At 40.9% G+C, this 22844-nt stretch overlaps 2 protein-coding genes across 3 annotated transcripts in view; one reads left to right on the forward strand and one right to left on the reverse strand.

The window, feature by feature from the left end:
* Nucleotides 1-16740, forward strand: part of nrbp2b (nuclear receptor binding protein 2b) — a 58290-nt gene extending 41550 nt beyond the window's left edge. Inside the window, exons 2-18 of one of the 2 annotated variants that reach the window (XM_015954770.3) lie at nucleotides 8503-8625; nucleotides 9608-9709; nucleotides 9796-9885; nucleotides 10084-10124; nucleotides 10202-10296; nucleotides 10414-10437; nucleotides 10522-10608; nucleotides 12764-12819; nucleotides 12901-12996; nucleotides 13074-13206; nucleotides 13386-13488; nucleotides 13588-13638; nucleotides 13711-13846; nucleotides 14650-14724; nucleotides 14871-14934; nucleotides 16384-16439; nucleotides 16542-16740. In XM_015954770.3, coding sequence (XP_015810256.1) covers nucleotides 8503-8625; nucleotides 9608-9709; nucleotides 9796-9885; nucleotides 10084-10124; nucleotides 10202-10296; nucleotides 10414-10437; nucleotides 10522-10608; nucleotides 12764-12819; nucleotides 12901-12996; nucleotides 13074-13206; nucleotides 13386-13488; nucleotides 13588-13638; nucleotides 13711-13846; nucleotides 14650-14724; nucleotides 14871-14934; nucleotides 16384-16439; nucleotides 16542-16628 — 1419 coding nt within the window. In that variant the 3' untranslated portion in view covers nucleotides 16629-16740. The remainder of the gene's footprint in view (nucleotides 1-8502; nucleotides 8626-9607; nucleotides 9710-9795; nucleotides 9886-10083; nucleotides 10125-10201; nucleotides 10297-10413; nucleotides 10438-10521; nucleotides 10609-12763; nucleotides 12820-12900; nucleotides 12997-13073; nucleotides 13207-13385; nucleotides 13489-13587; nucleotides 13639-13710; nucleotides 13847-14649; nucleotides 14725-14870; nucleotides 14935-16383; nucleotides 16440-16541) is intronic. The other variant, XM_015954771.3, reaches the window with a different exon arrangement.
* Nucleotides 16741-20962: 4222 nt separating this feature from the next.
* On the reverse strand, nucleotides 20963-22473 carry LOC139070709 (uncharacterized). Its single transcript, XM_070553435.1, has 3 exons — nucleotides 22469-22473; nucleotides 22216-22406; nucleotides 20963-21629 (listed from the first exon to the last, which is right to left on the reverse strand). The coding sequence occupies exons 1-3, from the start codon at nucleotides 22471-22473 to the stop codon at nucleotides 21106-21108; spliced, it is 720 nt and encodes a 239-aa protein (XP_070409536.1). The 3' UTR covers nucleotides 20963-21105.
* Between the last annotated feature and the right edge of the window lie 371 nt (nucleotides 22474-22844).

Below are 22844 nucleotides of genomic sequence, written 5' to 3' on the forward strand. Positions count from 1 at the left end.
CGTTATCCGTTCTTTCATAATCCGTTGTAGAATTGTGGTCTGCAGAAGCTTTTCCGGTTCGTGCCTCACTTTTTTACAGCTGCGGCCCAAAACTATCTCCTAACACAAGAATTTTCTGCCTCCTGATCACGTGACGTGTGACGTACGCAGATGAAGATCGGCTTTAGAGCTGGGGTGTTTGTTCTCACGGTGCCGGGGCTCGTGCCGATGCCCACATAGTAAAAAAAATGCAGACGACATCTTTAGTCGTCAATGGCAGTTAATGAGTTAAGTTCAAATAAAAAATAACATTTTTTTTAGAAAACAAATCTAAAGGAACTTATGTTACTTTAAGTAGTCATGTTGTAAAATAAATCATATTCTGTAGTTTAAAAACTCTGTTATGAATACAGAAACAGTTGCATCAGATGATGTCTGTCCCATCTCGGTCTCTTCGTTCGGCGGACCAGGGTCTGTTGACTGCCCCATGCGCGTGTTAGGCGTCGTAGCAGAGGTGATTGGGTTGTTGGTTCTGGCTGCTACACGTTGGAATGGTTTACTGCTGGCTGTAAAACAGTCACCATCACTGCAAGTTTTTAAAAGTCGCTTGAAGAATCCCTTTTATCGTTTAGCTTTTATGTGACTTTTACTGTCTTTTAACCCCTATTTTGATGTGCTATTTTATGTGCTCTGATGATTTTATTGTATGTTTATGTTCAGTGACCTGGTGTAGGGTTTAGGAAATTGAGTGCTTTAAGAGCCCAATAAATGTATTACCTCTACTTATGACCAGTAAGCTGTGATACTCTATCTAAATATAGAATCTCAGCTCTGCTTGGTCTTTACTGTGTTTATCAGAAGATCTAGGATTCTTTCTTTCTTAAGGGATTGTACACACTTCGTTTTGATCCAGAAAAGTCAGGTTTATAAAAGTAAGAATTTATTTTACTAACAACTAAAGCATGACAAGTTAACTAACATTTACTGTGATGGATGAAACTAGATGTGATGTATGAAACCTATGTGTGAATGCGGCGTTAGTCAGAACTTCTTTATCTAGGAGAGCTGAGTTTTGGATGTAAAACAATTTGGTTTGCTTAAAGCTATGAAGGTGGTTGTTATCAAAACACATCAGATGCAATCTGTTATGTCTACTTCACCCGTTCTCGGAGACCCTAGTGATAGATCTGGAATGTCGAAGTCCTCGGACTTCCAGGCACCGAGGTCTGTAGAAGAAGCTGCGGCCCCACTAAACCCGTCTTAGAGTTATCTTCAGGTCACGGACTCTCAAGGAGTCTAAACAATATCAGCTTGTTCTGCAGGAACTGTTGTATCAGCTTCGCTGGTACAAAAAGATTTTGACGTGTCAAAAGCTTTAATGTTAAAGAGGGTTTTGCTTCAGGTGGCCAGTCTGAAGCTTTCTCAAGAACTGAGAGATCACCCGAGAGTGATCCAGTTTTGATGTTCTCGTGTTATGATTTGTGTAGCCAACCAAAGGTTGACAGGTTTGAGAAATGTTACCAAGAAACTCAGAAACACGCCTTCTTTGATACGGAGGCTCTGACTGGGGTAAAATACTATTTATGTGTCAGAGTTTAACTTAACCTTATTTTGTTCTTGTGTGAGTGCAAGTGGTGATGACCTTGTCATATCAACATGCTGAAACATATTTCAATCACTGTATTCATAACATAACATTCATTTCAAACTTCAATCATTGAGCACAGATTAATGAAACATTTAATTATATCAGAATTATTAGAAGTAGCAATAAACAAAGGCTTATTTAATAATTATCTAGCTTATAAGTTGTAGAAGTTCATATTGATTTAGGAAATCATTCTTGATTTAGCAACTGATCCGAGCTGGAGTGTTCCTTATATGGAGGCATGAAGACCTGAAAGATTGGACCTTGAGGAGAAACCGTTATTGTTGACATTTCGTTATCTGTTCAGAGCTGCAGGCTCTGAGCTCCAGCTGGTGGGATGGAGGCAGGCTGATTTAAGGGGAACACATGCAGTCTCGTGTCTCTTTTTTGACCAGATGTTGAATAGATGTTGAATGGTCAAACTGTACCTAAAAACTGACCATTGCTGGACGTTACACTGGGCTCTCATAAAAGGTTAGGGTTAGAAAATGTTGAGGAAATGGAATAATTTTTTAGGGGTAATCTAATCCTGAAACCAGCTGAACGGGAAACCGATCTTGACTTATTCACTGATGCAAACATTATAGCTGTTCACAACCCAATTTACTTCTACACACATTTTATCAGACCCTCATGAAAATGCCATCAATTCTCTTTATGTGAGTGCACACACACACACACACACACACACACACACACATTCTCTCTCTGATTTACAGTCTGAGACGGGATCTTGTTTCAGTCATTGCAGGCAGAGACGAGCACAAGTACAGACTTGACTTCTATTAATCATATTTGTAGTTTGTAAATTCAAATTGAGAAAAAAATAAAAAGTCAGTAGTTGTAAATCAAGTTAATTAACCTGCCACAAATTCCTATTGTGTCCAATTTAAAGAAAGAAAGAAAACAATCTTTTATATCGCGCCTCTCAAGATAAAAATCATGAGACGCTTCACAAGAACAAACATTTTTTATTAAAATAAAATCTTTTTTAAATGCTAAAAAAAATGGTTAAAATGTCATTAAAAATGTAAGGAAAGGGAAAGAGAACATGACTAGGAAAGAGGGAAGTCCATGAACTTTGAGAAAGGTGTTAGCGTGTTCTGTGCCCCTTTGGTCCCTAGCCCCCTCCAGGTTTTCCTCATGTTCTCTTAGTCTCCCCACTGTAGTTTCTATAGGTTTATTATTTCAGTTCCTTATTCTCCTTTAGTGTGTGTGTGGGTGTGTTCCCTTCCCCAGTTAGGTCTGGTTTCCTCCCCTGCTCCGTTCTGCTCCTCCTCTCTGTTATTATTTTCACCTGTACCCAATTCCCCACACACCTGCTCCTCGTCTCCTATCACCCCAGCCCTGTGTATATAACCCTGTCTGTGTCTCCAGTGTTTGTCGGTTCATTGTCTTTTGTCAGCGTTGTTTTTGTCCCCCTCTAGTAACTATAGATTCTGGCTCATGAGTGAGCTTTTGTTTTTGACTTTTGGAACTTTAGAACTTTAGCTTAGAGTCCTGCAGTTTTTGCTTTTTATTTCTTACCCTAAATAAAAGGATTCTTTATTTATACAACCTCTCCAGCCTTGAGATGTGGTGTTCTGCGTTTTGGGTCCAATCCTCTTGCGCCCGCAGTGTGACAGGTGGAATTGGTAGAAAAGTAGAAAAAGGAGAGGGTGGTGATGAATGTCATGCAAAATCCATCTTGAACAGGTGAGTTTTCAGCTGCTTTTTAAAGGAGACCACTGAGTCCACTGAGCTCAGGCTCAGGAGGAGAGAGGTCCAGAGTCTGGGGGCCACAGCAGCAAATGATCTGTCACCTTTAGTCTTGAGGTGATGGTGCTCGTCCTGTAACCAGAAGGTTGCAGGTTCGAGTCCCGCTCAGTCTGTCGCTGTGTCCTTGGGCAAGACACATAACCTACCTTGCCTGCTGGTGGTGTTCGGAGGGACCAGTGGTGCCTGTATATGGCAGGCTCACCTCTGCCAGATTATACAGTAGGGTATATTTGACATTTCCACTGTTTTACATGATACTTTAAATGGTATTTTCCCTCCAGGCGATGAATCGAGCTTGTCAAATCAAGCTGAGAGCATGTCAGCAAGAATTGCATGGGAATAAATAATGTTGGGACATAATGAGAGGCTTGTGGGACAGCCTTCGGGTTCCAGTTTTATCCAGAAGAGATGTAGATTCAACAAACCTCAGAATAGACGTATTTGTGTTGACATGAACACATGATTTCTAAATCCTCACCCTCCACCCAACCCTGAGCCCACCTCCCTCCCCAACAGCCAATCAGAGCCCTGCATCGTTGGTGCTGTTTGTGAATGTCACAATACCACGACCAAACAGCATATCCCACTGGGACACAATGGCAGGGACAGTGTCTTTCACAATATCCACACAAAAGTGTTGACGCCATAAAGAAATGGACAAAATTCCTTCATTGCTACAAAGGACTTCTCTCTGCTGTCAACAAGTCAGCATTGTGTTCCAGCGCTTTAATACCACTAATCAGATTATCATCTCTCCATGAGTGGGAGGACAAAGATTATATGTCATTTTTTCTTTGCTGTCTAGAATGTGTGTAAAGAAACCCTACAGAGAGCTACACTGAGCTAAAAACAAACCGAAATGGTCAAAAATGATTTAAACAGCTGCGGCTGGCAGGCCATGAAGATATTTCAATGCATGAAAAGAAGCCTCGATAACAGATTTAGCTTTAATTGTTTAGTTATCTGATTCTTGTGCAATGCAGAAGCTTGTTTTCATTGTGTTAGTGGTGATGAAGCCAGGAAGAGTTGCACAAGTGAATCTCATGTCATAAGAAAAAATCACCCAGATGGAGATAGAGGGCAAAGCCCAAATAATAACTGATGATGTGAGATTACTGTTAGAAATGTATGTTAAATACCTAAAGATGAAAAACATGGTGTTAATAAAACAAGAGTGTCATTTGAGTCCTCATATAAAGTGTTCTACCAAATTTACTCACTTCAATTGTACGTTGTTATGAAGTTTTCTAAATTAGACTAAATCAAAGACCTAGCATTCCCAGACAGAAGAAATTACCTAACTTATTGCCAATTTTGTGTTTCCTTACAATGATTAGCTGTGTCAGCCATCTTGATGCACATCCATTTATTTATACATTGTTGTTGTGGAGACTCTAGTATAGCCTGGCCAGCCATGCCAATGCTTCCTTATGGCAAGCAAAGGGCCTGGTAACGCTGCATAACCCCACCCCCTGAGAATTCTAACCGAGCCGATCAGCGCTGAGCAGAGTACGTCACACACGCTCAGTTTCTCATAAACACCCAAGATGGTGTCTGAAGCGGAATTCATTGCATCTCTTTCCTCTTTTCAAAATGACTTGGACATGTCTTCAAAACCACAACAAGAAGAAGAGCTAAAAGCCTTTCTTCTAAAGAATAATGTTTGTGCTGTCACCAAACGCCATCTTTGACTATAGTAAAAGTACAGCGATGTAGTATGTATGTATGTATGTGCAATTGGTTATTTTTGAGCTGGCTAGTCCTCTGCCTCTGAGTATCCAGACTCGTCCTCGGTGTAATGGACAGAGGGAGTGTCTAGCAGGCCAGGCGAACTCTAGTAGGCTCAGAGAGAAGACACTTGGCAGTTTTGCTTGCTTTTAGCACCCCCTAGTGTCCGTTATTATCTGTGGTCGAAGAAAAAATTAAACTAATCTCCTCGCTATGCGTTCGTCTTTTAACACTTTAATCTAACTGCTGAAATGTCTCCTCAGCCTTCATTAGTGTCTATAGGAGCGATTCAAATTAGCTGTGTTCATGCAAGAAACCTGCTGGAAGCAGACTGCCAGGTATGTCAGCTTCATTTTTTTCTAAGTCCTTCAGTCCAGACTGGCACTCTGAATAATCTGTGGTATTCTGGCCACAGAAGGCAGTTCATTAGCTCTGTAAAGGGTAATTTTAGCACATACTGGCTCAAGAAAAGCATTCAAAAATACAAACAAGGTGCATAGTATCCCTTTAATGTTCCTGAACACATTTTTCTTCTTGGTTAAGGAGCTTGGTCAAATTAAGCTAAAAGTGTGAAGAACCAGTCTTTTATACTGTTACAATGCCCATTCGTGTCCCAAGCCTGCTCCGCTAATATTTAAGTGAGCAAAACCGCACAACATCATATTCCATTGCTTGGTTCTTAATTAAGTAAACGAAGCATAGCAAAGATTTGTTTTTAGCTTTTAAGCGGACAAATTTCAGCCAGCTAAAACGCTGTGTTTAGATAAGAACAAGCAATTGGATTTGACGGATTACACAGAACGAACGTACAAAAGATGCACGTCATCCTCTAGCAGGACACTCTTATGCCACAACCGTACACGCCAAAAAACATTCATCACTGAAAGTCGACAGCTACCCAGAACACGAAAAAGAAAAGAGCACCAGTGTTAACAATTCTTTTATTAGACTCCTAACCAAACTCCAAAAGGAGTTCCTGCGTGTAGCTTCTACTGTTATTAATGTTGCTTACGCCACTCGCTTTGTACACTCATCATAAGTTTTTCACGTCACTCCCTGGGTCTATAGGGAGCCTATAGACCCAGGGAGTGCAGGTGGGAGTCGTAGGTTTTCTGACTCTGCTTGAAGACTGACAGAAGCCAAATCATGAGTGCTCAGTAAGCTGTTGAGCACTTTCATGTTCACCGATTTTTTTTTTTATCACGATTCTGTTTCCGATGAAGGATTTGTCAAGGACAGCCGAAAAACGGTGTGGCTTGGGTTCACACACATGCTGGATAGTGGTCATCAAGGACCAGGGTTGAACCCTACTGAGGTGTAAAAACCTCTTTCCCTTACAGGAGTTTTGTTAGCCTGGACTTACGTCAATCACATTTGGGATCATGGAGGCATCTGATCAGTCTCAAACATGGTTTATAAAACAGTTTTCCTCCTGCTGACGCATCCAGCTAACCCTAACCCTAAAGCTTGGTTTACGCTTGACACATTTACGTTCCGCTTGGTGATGCGGCTCGCGGATGGAACGCGCTTCACAACTTGCAGCGTTTATGGTTCATGCGCCTTGTCTCTGCGGTGAGCCAATATTCTCCCAAACTGTAGGGGGCAGCATGGAGCTCTACGGCATGCATCCAACACTACACCATAGTAGAAGTAAAAATTACTGTTGTTTACAACATGGCATTCCAGCATTTTTTAACAGCGTCCTCGTCTTTTCCGACAGTGCGAGCTATTTCTCTCCAAGAATTATTAACAACATGTTGATCACGGTGATCTCTGAGAGCTGAATCATACAAATGTCTGTATTTACGAACCTCTGCCATACTAGTTCTTGCCAGTCCGCCATGTTTTTCTGCGTCCGACCGTCTGCGTGGTTAGAAAATTTCCTAGGTGCGCGGTGCGGAAATTGAGCCGTGCGTAGGCGCGGTGGAGGGGCGTGATTGTTAAAATGACGCAATTCCGCCACGCGAACCTCGCGGACGCGTCAAGCATAAACCAACCTTTACCCTAAGCCATAATCACTCAAGGATGAGTCACAGTAAGGTAGTTCCTCGGTTCTGTTCTGGAAGCAACACTTCCTGATTCTCAGCAGAAAAACAGCATAGAGGATTATTGCATCTCCAACCTCTTGACTCATTGCACCACTGCTGTTTCATTAGAGCAGGAGGTTATATCAGGCCTACCGAGCTGAGACGGTCATTTCCTGTGATGGCTCGTCTTTTAGCTTTTAGCTGCGACAGTGCCACGGGCCGTCTACCAGATTACAGACCCTTCTATTCTCTTCACTCTGTTCCTTTGCAGTTCTTGGTGCCACCTCCTCTATCGCTCCAAATCCCTCGTTCACGATCCCTTTCCTTCTCCCTCCATGACGGCCACCTGCTAATACTTTTTTCCCTTCTTTACAAAGGCTGCTGCTCATTCCCTCGCCTCTCTTCACTGTTCTGCAGCCCAGTGGCATTTGATATCTCCCATCTGTCCACATGTGATAAAAACCTAAATTTGATCTGACAGTTTTTCACTGTCCTCACTTTTTTCTTCACCCAAGAATGAAGCCATATGAGCTTTTTTCAGTAGTAGAACAATGTTATGTTTCCACAATGCAGAAATTAGTCAGATTTGTCACAGTAAGAGACTAGAAAATACCATCTAACAGTGTTTATTTTTGCAAACACAATACATGTCTCAGTCTAGAGACACAGAAGTGTAGTGTGTAAAACAGGAAAACGTTAAACTTGTCATTTTAGAAAATGTTTTATTTAATTTCCTCTAATATTTAAAAAAACTAAACTATATTAAATATAGTTTAAAGGGACAATTAACAACTTTTTCATATTTTTAAATCATTTTCTTGAGCCAGTATGTGCTAAAATTACCCTTCACAGAGTTAATGAGAGGCCTCCCATCCCCCATCGCCCCCTGTGGCCAGGATATTGCAACATCATAGTTGCCAGTCCGGTCCGGTCTGTTGGGACTTAGAAAAATTGAGCCGCTGTCTGGCTCCAGCATGTTTCCTGCATGTTTTAGATCACGAACACAGCTGATTTGTTTAATGTAGTGATGAATCGCTCATCTAGACACTTAGGAATGCTTGGAGACGTTTCAGCTGTTAGATTAAAGTATTAAGAAGACGAAAGCACAGTGAGGCAATAGTTTTGCTTCTACAAACGGACACTAGGGTGTGCTAAAAGCAAGCAAATTGCTTAGTATCCCTTTAATACTAAACAAGTACCATGCTTTAATATAATTTTTAATAATTTTAATAATGGTTTATATTTTACTTTGGAAAAAACACATAAATGTACATTTTTCTTTATACTGACAATAATTGTGTCCTAAATTGTAATACTAGCATGATGCTAAGCGCTACATCTCTGTTTCTCTGCCCCCTGCAGGTCAGTCAAGGTAATGTTCCAGGAGTGGAGAGTGCGTCTCTGGCCATGGACACTGAGGAAGGGGTGGAGGTGGTGTGGAATGAAGTGCTCTTCTCCGACAAGAAGGTCTTCAAAGCACAGGAGGTACTGGAACACCTGTAGCTTAGCGTAGCCCTAGGTGTCTTTAGCATTAGCTGTCTGGTTGTCAAAACATGTAGAAAATAGTTTTATTTAAAGCTGTTAAATGTGCTTAATCAAGACACATTATGAATAATTCTGCCCTAAATTTTCAATAAAGGGTGGACAATAAGGGCTTTCTATATAAATTAGAGGATTTTTAATATTAGTTTTGGTTAACGTGAAACTTATGATGAAATAGAAAAACTTCCACTTGTCAGATCTCTTATTCCTAATGTAAGTTAGCACTTTAATTATATTAATCTTCTTTATATCTGCTTAGCTGATGCTCTCCAATAAAGACTAGAGGAAATCTTATTCTTGAGTTTCAGGCTTACACATTTTTTTAAATGACAAATCAAGAGTTGCCCCCTGGTGGCCGTGAGAGATAATGCACTTCTACTCTAGCTTTACTTTTCAGAGTTGGAGGATACGTTCTTTTTTATGACTTTTAATTCTAAGATGACAAGAAAGCTAATTTGACATTTCCACAAAATATTGTAATGTATTTGTAATTTTGTATTTCATTAACATGAAATACATTTTTAAGTTTCAAAATAGGTAACACTTTACAATGAGGGTCTCTTTATTAACATTACTTAGTGTGTTATTAAGCATTAATAAACAAAGGGTCCCTTTATTAATGTTACTGTCATTGTTAACTTTCAATAGAAATTGAGGTTAAGACAAAGCTGTATTACATGTTATGGTTAAGTAGTTCTTAATACTTTATTAAATAGTTTATTAATGCATAGTATTGCACTAACATTAAGAAAAGGACCCTTATTGTAAAGTATTACCTCATAGTACTTTTTTTCTTGCAAAAAGTAATTAGAAATAATTATATTTAACCATAAATTATCCTGATTGTTTTATAAATAAATGCTTTGCAGACCTTTTATTCTGTAATGTTTGTTGGGAATTTGTACCACTTTTACCTGTTTTGTAGGAGAAGATCAAGGAGATGTTTGAGAACTTGATGCAGGTCGAACACCCCAACATCGTCAAGTTCCACAAGTACTGGTTAGACATGAAAGAGACCCAGGCTCGGGTAGGAATGCTTGTTTTTCCTGTTCTTTTATTTCATACTCAGAATTCTGAGGTAACGGCTTGTTTTGACCCATGTGTGGCACACAGGTCATCTTCATCACTGAATACATGTCGTCAGGCAGCCTGAAGCAGTTCCTGAAGAAGACTAAGAAGAACCACAAGACCATGAATGTGAAGGTGAGTATTTTAGAGTTTGCTCAGTGGAAGCTCCATATTTCCTGCAGGATTAGAGATTACGTAACACGCTGGTGGCTCAGTCTGCGCAGACATATGTCTTTTTATGTAACGTGAAAATGAAACTCATTCATTATTTCTTCTTCGTTGAGTTCCGTCATTTCATTGTATCATAAAGTTCTTGTTACTTTTTTATTTCAGGCCTGGAAAAGATGGTGCACCCAGATTCTGTCGGCGCTCAGGTACGGACAGATTCCCTCAGAGGAGATCTGGCAATGAAAGGAATCTTAAAATAGGATGTTTTGTTGTTTACCGGCAGTTATCTGCACTCCTGTGACCCGCCAATAATCCATGGCAACCTGACCTGTGACACGATCTTCATCCAGCACAATGGCCTCATCAAGATTGGCTCAGGTCTGCCCCCATCAGGGCTTTCTCTAATACTACAGCTAGTTCAGTTCTGTAATTACTCTCATGGTTACAGGTTCAAAATCACAAGTAACATCTCGGTTTTGTATTTTCTTTCTCTAGTGTGGCACCGGCTGTTTGTTAATGGTGAGATGGATTTATAATTTTATTTGGCACATTTGTTTTTTCTCTATCGATGTGTTGAATGCTCTTTGTGCTTTCTCTAATCAGTGTTCCCAGACGCAAGCGTCCACAATAAAGGACGGCAACACCGGGACGAGCAGAGGAACCTTCACTTTTTTGCTCCAGAATATGGAGGTGAGGGGCTTTCTTCTGCAGGCTGCGCAGTGGCGCAGTGGTGCAGTGGTTAGAGCTGTTGCCTTGCAGCGAGAAGGTCCTGGGTTCTCTTCCCGGCCTGGGATCTTTCTGCATGGAGTCTGCATGTTCTCCATGTGCATGCGTGGGTTCTCTCCGGGTACTCCGGCTTCCTCCCACAGTCCAAAAACTTGACTGTTAGGTTAATTGGTCTGTCTAAATTGTCCTTAGGTGTGTGTGTGTGTGTGTGTGTGTGTGTGTGTGTGTGTGTGTGTGTGTGTGTGTGTGCAAGATTGTTTGTCCTGTGTGTCTCTGTGTTGCCCTGCGATGGACTGGCTCTCTGTCCAGGGTGTACCCTGCCTGATCGCCCGTTGACCGCTGGAGATGGGCACCAGCCCCCCCGCGACCCTACATGGACAAAGCGGGTTCTGAAAATGAATAAGCGGGTTCAGAAAAGAGGGAGGGAGGGAGGGAGGGATGGATCCAAGATTTTATACTTAAATTGCTAAAATCAAAGTGTAAAATAGAGTAAAATAAAGGTTGTATTATGATGCCATACGGTAAAGGCTAAGTGTCAAGAAACAATATTTTAATCATGGTCCAGTTGTTAGAATTAGACTGTACCATTAATAAATAGCCTAGGGGAAAATAAAGAGTCCATTTTTATTTCATATAAACGGGGAACGGGTTAGGCTTTGCCAAGTTGCCCTCAGTAGGTTGTTTACAAAGATTGTGCTTCAGCTTCTGCCAATTTTCTCTCTAATTGTTGTTTTTCTGCAAACACATTCCCTGATGCTCCTTTATATTCAGGTTAATAAGATTATATTTAAGTTGCACTAAGAAAAACACCAGTTGTCACTTATAATGCGGCAGGACTCGCTGCCAAGAGCAGCTCAGACAACCTATGATATGATGCATGTAAATATTACATAATGGGACAGGACAGAAAAAGCCAGTTGGTCATTACAGGGTCTTAAAATAAAGTAAATGCAACCATGGAAATGCAGCGATATGTGGTATTTTTTTAACACATTCTAAACCAGACAGAAAATCGTGGAAAAACAAATGACACCCTCACTGCATCAATAAGAATGCTTGTTAAAAAAAAACACCAAGAAAACCGCTGTAAAAATCTTTGTTTTTGCATATTTTAATTCATTTGGGACAATAAAGGTTATATAATAATACAGTGCACGTTTTATAATAAGGTAATATTTATAAGTGTGAGCATCTTGTTAAAGGCATGAGTTTGCTTTTCTGGAGCATACGTGTGTGTGTTTACGCAATAATGCTCAGTCAAGACATCAGCGGTGATCTCTGAAATCTACAGAAGTTTAACCCTTTGATGCATGAATTATGAAATCCTCAACCATGATTTTTTTAAACTATTTTTTTCATTCATCTTTAGGTGTGAATGAAACAAATTTCAACAAATATTTTGTATAACATATAATAATTTACAAATAATTTATTACATGTCCACCTCAGGAGACAGCGTGCATTCTGAACATGAAATATGTTGGCTTGACTTACTGAAGTCCAAATGGAGGGGCTCACGTGCAATAAAGTCTTCACCAGCTGTGCTTAATAGACAAAATAAATAAATAACAATTTTGAGTACCTGTCCTCTGTAGTGACCATTATGCATCAAAGGGTTTAAATGCACTTTTCAAGCCTGTTTGGTCCATCCCAGTAAGTTCAGAGACTCGGCAGTTCAGACGCTTCAAGACCAAGTTGGCAGGTTAAAGGTTAAAGGTTACGACAGGAGAATTAGGAAAAGACTGAGTAATGCAAACCCCAGGGTTTCAGATTAATTATTTGCTTGTAAAATAAAATCACCTCAAATGGTTAGACAGACCAGATGGACATCATTAATTGTCTAACTAGATTAAAAGACTTAGGTATGAACCACAAACAAAATCCTAAATATGGCCGCTTAAGTTCGTAAAGCTGCATTGTCTGACACAGAGCTTCCCAATGTAAGGGCCAGGGTCCCACTTTGGGTCATGAAACACCAAGTTTGGGGCCCAAAGTTTTTGGTAAATAAATAATCAAATATTTAATGAGACAGAATCCATCAACATCTCATAACTATAATTACACTTCTGGTTCAAAGGATTTTTTTTTTTTAATGATGTGATTCTGGTTTCCTCCCCAGCTGGTGAAGATGACTACTCTATAGACATCTTCTCTTTTGGCATCTGCGCTCTAGAGGTGAGAGAAGACGATTCGCCTGAGATGTCCATCTGTCTGAGTGTGAATTTGTGTGTTAAAGATTTTTTTTTTTACCCACAGATGGCGGTGCTGGAAATCCAGGCCAATGGAGACATCGCAGTGTCCAAAGAGGCCATTGTCAATGCGGGCCAATCTCTGGAAGACCCTCTCATGAGGGTGAGATTGAAGTTACAGGAAGCAGAGACAAAAAGACAAACTGTCCCACTGACATATGCTGTATTTGCTCTCTACAGGAGTTCACACAGTCCTGTTTACGCCACGACCCCAAGCACCGTCCTACAGCGCACGACCTCCTGTTCCACAGAGTCTTATTCGAGGTCCACTCCCTCAAACTGCTCGCCGCCCACTGCCTCATCAACAACCAGTGTGAGTTCCCACCTCCGAACGCCGGCCGAGCTGCCAACATCTCCACACGACATCTCCGTCTGCTCGCCACAGCAGAGCGAATACATTCTAGACCTTAAACTTAAGTGGATTTTATTTTCCCCAGCTTTTTCGGATAATTTGCTGATTTCTTTTGTGCTGAATGTGTGTTTGATCTCCAGACTTGCTTCCAGAGAACTGCGTGGAAGAGAAAACCAAGTCTTTCGACCCCAACGCCGTCATGGCAGAGATCAAACACGACAACAGGCCAGGAGTTCAGCTCAAGTAAAAATCTAATCACATCTTTGTGAGTTTAGCTGTTTGTGCCCATCAGATGAGGCTCAACGCTCCCTGTTTTCTCCTCGTTGTCCCGCTGTCTTCCAGGTATTCCCATGTTTCTCCTTTGGAACTTGACAAATTTCTGGAGGATGTCAAGTAAGTTTCAGCTGCAGTCCTGTGGTCCATTTCATATCGGTAGTTTCCCAGCGTGACGTCCCTTCTCCTCAGAAACGGGATTTACCCGCTGATGAACTTCGCCTCGTCCCGGCCTCATCCCGTCCCTCGAGCTCTGTCCTTGTCTCAGGAGCAGGTTGAGACTGTGAAGACACCGACTCCTGAACCTCAGGAGACAGAGACAAGAAAGGTTAGACTCTCAGTCTTCAAAGAACAACAAATGACACTGCTCATTATTGCAGGAAGGATAAAGACTCACCCCAGCTTTCCACCAGAGTCGTCAGCAGCACGTTACTGCAGCAGCACGTCATAGCTGCTGATGGGAACCGCTGTGGTCAACAGAACCTTTTCCACCGGAGCCGTCAGCAGCGCGAGTCGGCCGCGTCTCAGGAGCAGCATGTCGCGGCCGTTACGCGCCGGTTCTATTTTCTACGCGCAACGCCTCTGAAACGGGTCAAGTTCGACATTTTTGGGGAAGGAAAGACAGGAAATCGGACGCGGAAATGGAGCGAAGCTCCCGAGATTTTCAGAATAAAGAAACGTACTGCCTTCCGGTTGCTTTACTTTTAAAAAGTTACTAACTGTGCGGCCCCGTGAGAAGTTATCACCTAGCTAGCGGTCTCCTTTGTTTTTCAGGTCCGTATTGGCGATTATAAAACGGACAGAACATAAAACACAAACCATGTTGTAATTTTCTCCTGCTTGTTGTTGTGTTTACTGATGAAGTCACTCGTGTGACTTCGTGCTCTGTCGGTGACAGCTGCTCCCCTGCTGCTTCACGTCTCGTGGGAAGGGCCAAGCAGCAGCTTACGCGAGCAAGACGTGCTGCTGCAGTAACGTGCTGCTGACGGCTCCGGTGGAAAGTAGGGGTCAGCCTAAATTTTAAACTTTACTTGTTTGCATTTGCAAAATCAGCAGTGCTCATTGGTACTTTGGTGCAGCATTTCTGCTGCAAGCATGCATCTGTTGACTGTTCTCATCGGTGTGTTGCAGGTCGTTCAGATGCACTGTAGTTTGGAGTCGAATGAAGATGGAACCAAAACTCATGTGAGTCACATTGTCCTCCAGGTACTGTCTCCCAGTTTTGGCCCAAAGCTGTTCATCTGGTCTCCTCTGTGACAAATGATGTTGAGCTACAGCGACCCTCTGAGGTTTAGTTCTGATGGATGAATAGAAATCACTTTACTTGACCGTTGGTCTTATTTTCCTCCCAGCTCTCATTGTTCCTGAAGATGGATGACAAACTTCACAAGCAGCTTAGCTGTGACATCCTTCCAAGTAGGTTCAGCCTGTGAACGTGAAAGCTAAATTTGATTAGTGCCTTCATGAAGCCGCAAGTTTACAAAAAGTACATTTCTTAGTAAGTTTTTTCAGCTGTGTGTTTGATGCTCCCACATAAAAGCAAGTAAAATAATCAATATAAAAAAAACACAAATTTGCAGTATTGTTTAGTTATGTTTTTGCATTTTTAGACAGAGTTTAAGCTTTGCTTTCTCACTAATCCGTTTAGTTAGCATCTAAATACAAAAAAAACATTTTATTATTTTGGTAAATTAGATCAGAATTAGCCAAAATTTAGCAGGATTAGCTTCATAATCGACTAATCTGAAACATAAGGTATACTTTTTGTGATTTTTTTTGTGAGGACACCATTGTCAAACAGCAGTAAGAAAATCAGACCATTAATCAATGTAATCTGTAAGAGGGACATGTGGAACGTCGAGTTAATTTGATTTTCTAAGTAAGAATTAAACAAGAATCAGAAATCGGTATCGGCCCTCCAAACCCAGAATCGGTGCATCAGAACAATCTTTTTTATTTAAAAGAGCTCTCCATTGTATTTTATTTATTTATTGTTTATTATTTATTAGTTTTTATTTTGTTTTTAAAGGGACTGAAATTTGCTCAAACAAATTATTAATCTGTCAAAATGGAAAAAGCAATTGGTTATGACGTTCTGTGGCAATTTTTAAACAATAATATCTTGTTGGGTAAAGATAAAATAGCTCTTCATCTGTTAATAAAAAGATCAGTTCTGACCAGATTGATGACCCAACGGCTAGTCCAAACATTAAAGTAGACCGCTTTTGTCTTCAAAACTAACTTCAGTCCAAACAAATTTTTGAGAATCTGTGTTACTTTCATTCTGTGTTTTTTATTCAATTGGGTTTTTTATGGTTCTTCATCACACACAGAGCAAATAGAGCTTGTTTTTGCCTTCACTGACATGATTTGGCGTCCACCGCCGCCTTCGTCAGAGCAACCGCCGATATTTGTGGCGTCACTTCTGTTTATCTGCGGGCAGCAGAGGATGAAGTAGTGTACACGCTGGACCACACGTGGGACATGGTGATCGACAGAGAAGACGACCGCAGATAAACAAAAGTGACGCCACCATCATCAGCGGTTGCTCTGATGAAGGCAGCAGTGGATGCCAAAACATGTCAGCGAAGGTGAAAACAAGCTCTATGACGAACCACAACAAATATTTTTGAAGTGTTCACATGAAAGCTGTTTTTAGTACTTTAATGCCACATGTTTATTCCAGCAGATGTGTAAGGAAAGTTCAGTCATGCAAAGATTTATTTAATAGCCTGTGTGCTGTGACTAGCTGTTAGCCCATCAATCTGGTTAGAATTAAACTTTCTGTCTGATTCAGAAATGTAAAAAGATCAAATGTCAGTTAATTTTATTATGCACTAAAAACATTTTATGGGGAACTTTCAGCGGACACACCAAAAGACCTTGCTGGTGAACTTGTTCATTACGCCTTCATAAATGAGGTAAAATCTTAATTTGTCTTTTATTTTGACCTAAGCACCAAACACAGCATGTTTCTATTTAATTGACCTTCAAAGCTGAATTTGATTATTTTTTTCTTATAGGATGACAGTGAGAGGGTGGCGGGGTTCCTGGAGGACGCCATTAACCGACATCGGGTCCAAGCACTCGCCTCTGAGAGCACACAGTGAAGACGGGTCACGATGGCAGCTGGCCCAGACTGAAGGGCCTCGGGCTGAGGACCACAAAGGTGGAGAAAGAGGGGGGGAGGGGGGGGCAGCAAGTAGGGTCACAAAGCTGCTAGATCAGGAGCAGAAGACCCAGCTGGGGAGACAAAACAGGACAGATGCTGAGCTTTGAGCCTCGGTAAAATTTCCCAGTTTGATGGAGAAACTGAAGGTGCCTCTGATTGGAGGATTGGAAGCTTCACGGCGGACCCCAGCAACCCCACGGAGTGGTGTAAGATCCACAAGGTCCCCGTCTTAAAGGGCTAGCACGCCTTAAGATATCCTGAAACGTCTCTGCTTTGCCACTATTGAGAACAGATTTGTTTTACCTACAGCAGCTAACGTTTCAGATGGACGTTCTATTAATTCATGCCTCATTTGCACTCCCAACGCCCGTTTTTAATGATTCACACTGAATTGTACTCTAAATGATTTCTCTCTGTCTCCTTTAAAAGCCTTCAATTCCGTCACCGTTTTAGGAATTCAATATTTCATCCATCATGCACTGTTAATACTCATTCAGCCGACTTATTTATTTCTGTTTGTAACTGTGAACAATAGAAGCATTGCACACGTCTCTTTGCTACTTCCTTTATCTCTCTGATGTGCAGAATAACCCCTCTCTTCTGGTACATGCACCCCTGGGTTAAAGGCTACTTCTCACACACTAAATGCACGTAAACGAGCTCAGAGGCGATGCCGCTCTTACAGCCGGTAGTGCTCTTAAGGGTTTTCCCTGTGAAAGTGTTCTGAAAGCCAAAGACCTGCAAAGTGCCTAATATGGCAATGTGCTTAGAAGAAAATCTACTCATGAAACTACTTTGTACCCAACGTTACAATTTGGAGATTAAAGTCATCTTTCAGATTTGCTCCCATTTCTCAATCTGGAATCCATAAGATCAGCCTGACCTGAAACCGATCCTGATTAAAGAGCTTAAAGAGAAGTTATTGATGCAGTTTGTCAATAAAATTAGGATTGAGGCACAAAAAATGACATGAAGAGCGTTGGGTACATCAACATAGTAAAAAATTGCCATATTTTTGTTAAATATCACTGATATTTTAGTAAAGTTGACTTGTAAATATATATATAGGAATATCGGAAAGGCAAAATCAACCCAAATATTTTGGAATTTTATTGTATTTTTACAATTTTTTGCTTCATCTGCACTATATGATTGTGTTTCTTTTTTTTCTTATCAGAATAAAGTAGCTATTTTCTTTAGGACATTGAAAATCTGGGTTTTGAGCATTCACAGCTCTTAACCTCACAGCTACTGTGCTTTTATTCCTGACAATATTCATGTGAAATACAAAACTAGTTGCATTGCAGGCAGAAAATTAAAAGTATTGTAAATTTCTGCCTGATTTTCAAACATCTGGGTGGATTTTGCCTCGACACAAAAGAAAAAAGATAAAAATGCACAAAAATTTTAATTTTTGGATCAATCTTTAGTAACTGTTATGTTTTTCTCAGACTAAATTAGCTCTACTGTGTTTGCCTACTGGATCTAGAAGGTTGCAACTTCAGAATTTAGCTTCTGTACAGTCATTGCTTACAGTTCTCCTTATACTCCTCAAGCCCACTTATCAGTGTGTCTGTAATGACGGGAATCCTCCCAGACAGCAGGACTGTGGTGTTAATAAATACATACATACATACATACATTCATACATACATACTTACATGTGTTAAAAACAGGGTTCCTTTGAACTAAACCTGAACACAACTGGTAAAACTGCATGTCTTAATAACCTGAAACCATTCAGAACTTTACATTCTGCCTTTTGTCCGTCACAGTGGAGTTCCAGAGCGAAGCGGACCAACAACATGAATGTTCACACAGTACAAGAATATAAAACATGTCATGCATATCAGTCTAATTTCTTTTTCTCGTGTATTAGTTAAATGCTCTTTTCTTTTGCCTTTGGATGTGTTAAATCTTTGTTAAATATTGTAGCATCTGCATTTAAAAATATAATAAACATGATGTGACATGTTGATTCATGTCTGAGATTATAGAGTGGTTGATTTACAATAATAGAACTATTGTGAACAGCTTTAATCTGTAGTCAAGCCATGCTGCAGTTTTAAAGTGTTGTTGGTGAACACAGGAATACAGATTATAAATAATTGTTTAAAGATTTACTTTTGTCCAACATCTTTTATGCCAGTTTTAAACTAAGATCGCCTTATGTAGAGAAACTATAGAGTTGCTTTGGACAAGTTGATGTAAACGCTGTTTCAAACAAGCCATCTTGTTCCTCTCTGTCGCATCATCCCGCCCACCAGACGAATAGAGGACCCTGATTTGCCCACAAAGCGGCTAGGGCGCTGTGATTGGTCCACAAAGCAGATAGAGCGCTGTGATTGGCCCAGAGCTGTAGAAAGAGAGTTGCGACACTCCAATAAACGTCTACGGAAAGAATGGAATGCGGAAGTCACGTGGTTCATCGAGCTCCAAACAACTCCAGATGCTGCATTGACCGCAGTTCATTTTCGGTGTTTCGGAAGGATTTTCTCCGGTAAGTTTATGAAATGTCTTTTTTTTTTGCATTGTGAAAGGTTAGCTAACCGCTTCGTACCAAATAAGCCAACGATGATATTTTACGTTGCCAATTTTAGCTAGATAACCTTTAATGAGCTAATTGTGTGCAGCTTGTTGATTGTGAGCAGGAGGGTTTAGGTTCAGACGTTTTGCTTCAACTATAAACACAAATTTCTGTAATTATTGAATAGGAAGTTGATTAAAATACAGCTAAACACGACGTACTAGCGGCATGAGCTGCCCTGTAAGACATCTTTTTAGTGACGTATGACAAACAGCTCTTCACTGTTTAGAGGAAGTTAGATTTTTATGATGATTTATGACAAAATTCCTTAAAATGAATAACTGAACCTAGTTTATCTTTATGTAGATGGTAAAGTGTAGTGAAACAGCGTTAGTCTCAGTCGGCATAAGCAGCAGGGCCCTGCAGGGAATCGAACCTCGTCTCATTACTGAGAGTTCCGTTACCAGAGCCTTTTGCTTTGGGCGACCGGAGACGGTAAAGCAAAACCTGCATCAACACAGCATTTAATGTTGGAACATAAATTCTGTCTTGAAGCAGGGAAAAAGAAACCGTCAAAATAAAAAATTATTTCTAATTAAATTAATTTTAGTATTTTATAAACGTTTTACAGATTTAGAGCCTCCTTTGACTTTTATGCTTTTCGTTAACTTCTCGTTCTTTTACGATGTTTATCCGTTCTTCAGTCGCGGTCAAACGCATCGTAATTTTGTTCTGCGGTGAATCTTAAAGTTATGTTGAATGTAAATAATCTGAGTCTTTATTGCTTTAGTTTAACAGCACAGTAACTTGTTAAAATATTCAAGTTAATTTGAATCATTTACATGTTTAGACTATATTTTATTAGCCTTTAATATTTTACTATTTATTGTTTAACTTTTGTAAAGAGTTATTTTTAAACGCGTGCACATTTAAACACTAAAACCTTTGTTTGCTCCGTCTGTGTCAGAGCTCTGCTGTTCAGCTCCTTCCTGGTTCCTGCAGGACCACAAAGCCCAGAGAAGCTCAGTCCAGCAGGACGTGAAGACACAAACAGACACGGAGAGCTCCTCCTAAACCTGGAATCAAACTTTTCTACAGATTATTTAGAACAGTTTCTTGTGACAGAACAGTTAGTGAAACAGAAAGGACATGATGAAGATGATGTTATCGTCCTTGTCTTTCATACGGATCAAAGATCACCCCAGCTTATGCTCACGTCACCAAGTAAACGTCCCATTTCTCACTAAGACCTGCTCTATCTGCTCTACCAGATTATCAGAAGCATCACTGTAGTTGTAGTTTTGCCTCCATCTTCCTGCCCTCCTTGGTCTCTTGTTTATCTTCTACCACCTCTCACCATCCATCTCAGGTGGGATCTTGTTTGCTCCGATGGCCTCTTGTGTTCCAGGCTTACATCTTTTAGTGAACGTTAGAATATCATGTACTAATATATATGCATGTGTGTGTGTGTGTGTGTGTGTGTGTGTGTGTGTGATGCTAAGCCAGACTGCCTGCTCCATCAGATGAAAGGAAATCCTCTCAGGACCCAAATAAAATAGAAGATTTAGCAACCAGACACAGAAGCCCAGGTGAAACGTCCACATCAGCATCTCCAGTTCTACCAGCTCTAAAAACACACTTCTTAAATAATAAAACAATAAACTCAGCCAACGGATGAAGACGTCCTGGTGCCAGACGCTACCTAAGACATCACCAGTTCAGCTGACTTGATAAAACACTTGGTGACTAAAACAAACATCTGGTGACCTGGTAAAAAAACAGTCCTGGTGCAACAAGCTACCTGAGACAAACGTTTCCAGTCGACCAGTTCAAGAAAGAAAGACAGAAATGATAATCAGTGGTGCTGCACTGGAAGAAAAAGATATCTCTAGTCCGAGTCGGAGTCGTCCGAATCGTCCCATCTTGGTCTCTTCGGTGGGATGTACGGGAAGCGCTCTCCAGTCCTCTTCTGGCTGGATCCAAGGACCGAGGTAGAAGGAGTGGGTTCTTCTACATCCTCGACCTCTTCAGCGCTCCCGTGGGCAGGCCTGGGATCTTCTGGAAGCTCTCCCGGCGGGGCCGGAGGAGCTACCGCCAGCCAGAAGTCTGGTGGTGGAAGCTGCTGGTCTTCATCGCTATCCAGAACTGAGCTACCATAACCAGAGTCCTCACTAGAAGCCATAACAACATCTAAAGCTGACCAATCTGAGCTAATGTCAGTCTCCGACTCCTCATCACTACTCAGACCCTCAAAAGCAAACTCTGCCTCTACTGGAGGAGCCTGACCATGACCCACAAACACCACATCATCATCAGGAATGTGAAGGGCTGGGTACCTACCTTCATCTTCATCGAGAATCCGGATGACCTCAGGGACCCCTGCAGTCACGGGACGCTCCACGATGAAGATGCCTGTGAGGACAAAACAAGACACATTAAATCCACTTGTGTCATAAAACAGTTATGAAAAAGCTACAATGACTTGTTTACAATACAAGAGATGTGTGTCTGCATCTGCATGTGTGCACAAGACACACTTTACTAATCTGGTTGTTTTTGGGGTTTAACAGGTTATAACCGAGTTCTGCTTTTACTGAAAAAGTTTCCATTTTTAATTTATGTGATTGTTTATTATTTATGCTTCATGTTTATAGCTGATGTATTTCTAAAAAGATGTCATGTTTTACAGCTTGTAGACACAACACTGCTCAAATAAAGTTGTTTTAAAATGGGCTCTATAAAAATAAACAGAAGACTCATTAAACTGGTGAAAGTGTTTAAAATATATTCAAACGGACAGAAATGCATTTATAAACCTGAGAACCAACTCAGAGAACACATCAAACTTTCTACTTGGATAAAACAGATGAAGTCCTTAAAGATCAAAGGTCTCTAGTTCACTCAGATTTATGGAAACAACTCATGTTCACCGATGCTAACAGGCCGAAGCTAAAGCTAGCTGTACGTTCTAGCATGTTCTACGTCATGAGTTTCATACCTGGTTCATCCGTTGCTATGGTCACAAAAACAACATGTTTTTGTTTGAATACAAAACATCTGATGTATTCAAACTGGAGATTACAAAAGCACAAAGGCACTAAAATCCTCACTGCTATTACATAATTAGCTAAGTGACGGTTCAAAACAGCTGCAGTAATAGCTTCTGTCCACCAGAGGGCTGAGAGACCCCTCGGGTGCACCTGCTGCAAAGAGACAGGTTAGGAATCTGTTGCACGCATGTGCGTGTATACGTCATAGAATTAGAACGTTGCTCGTCTATAAAAGCTCGTCGAATTTTCGAAAGTCTTTCTTTTCTTTCGAACTTGCAGCTAGAGCAGCACTTGGTCGAGAGAGCCTCTGGAGATTTGTTTCAAAAGTAGACCTTGGACGAGCTTGGAGAGCCTCTGCAGAGCAGAAATCGCTGAAGAAGTTTGTGGCTAGCTGAAGAAGACCCGAGAACCAACCTACCAGAGAGATGTTTGTCTTCCGGGAGGAGCACGGTAAGCTAACATCAGTTAAATTCTCCATCTGACTTATTTCATGTTTCCTAAAGGACAAGCTACTGAAACATTATTATGATGTTAAATTCGTGTATTTGAGAGACCGAATGTGTGTTTAAAATCACAT

This window comes from Nothobranchius furzeri, chromosome 7 (assembly GCF_043380555.1).
Source record: "Nothobranchius furzeri strain GRZ-AD chromosome 7, NfurGRZ-RIMD1, whole genome shotgun sequence".
Lineage (NCBI taxonomy): Eukaryota > Metazoa > Chordata > Actinopteri > Cyprinodontiformes > Nothobranchiidae > Nothobranchius > Nothobranchius furzeri.

Bases quoted from the DNA above. Each gene is read 5' to 3' on its own strand.
- LOC139070709 (XM_070553435.1), bottom strand. The intron at 21,630-22,215 runs GTATGAAACTCA...TTGTCCTCACAG, and splicing joins CATAGCAACGGATGAACCAG to GCATCTTCATCGTGGAGCGT.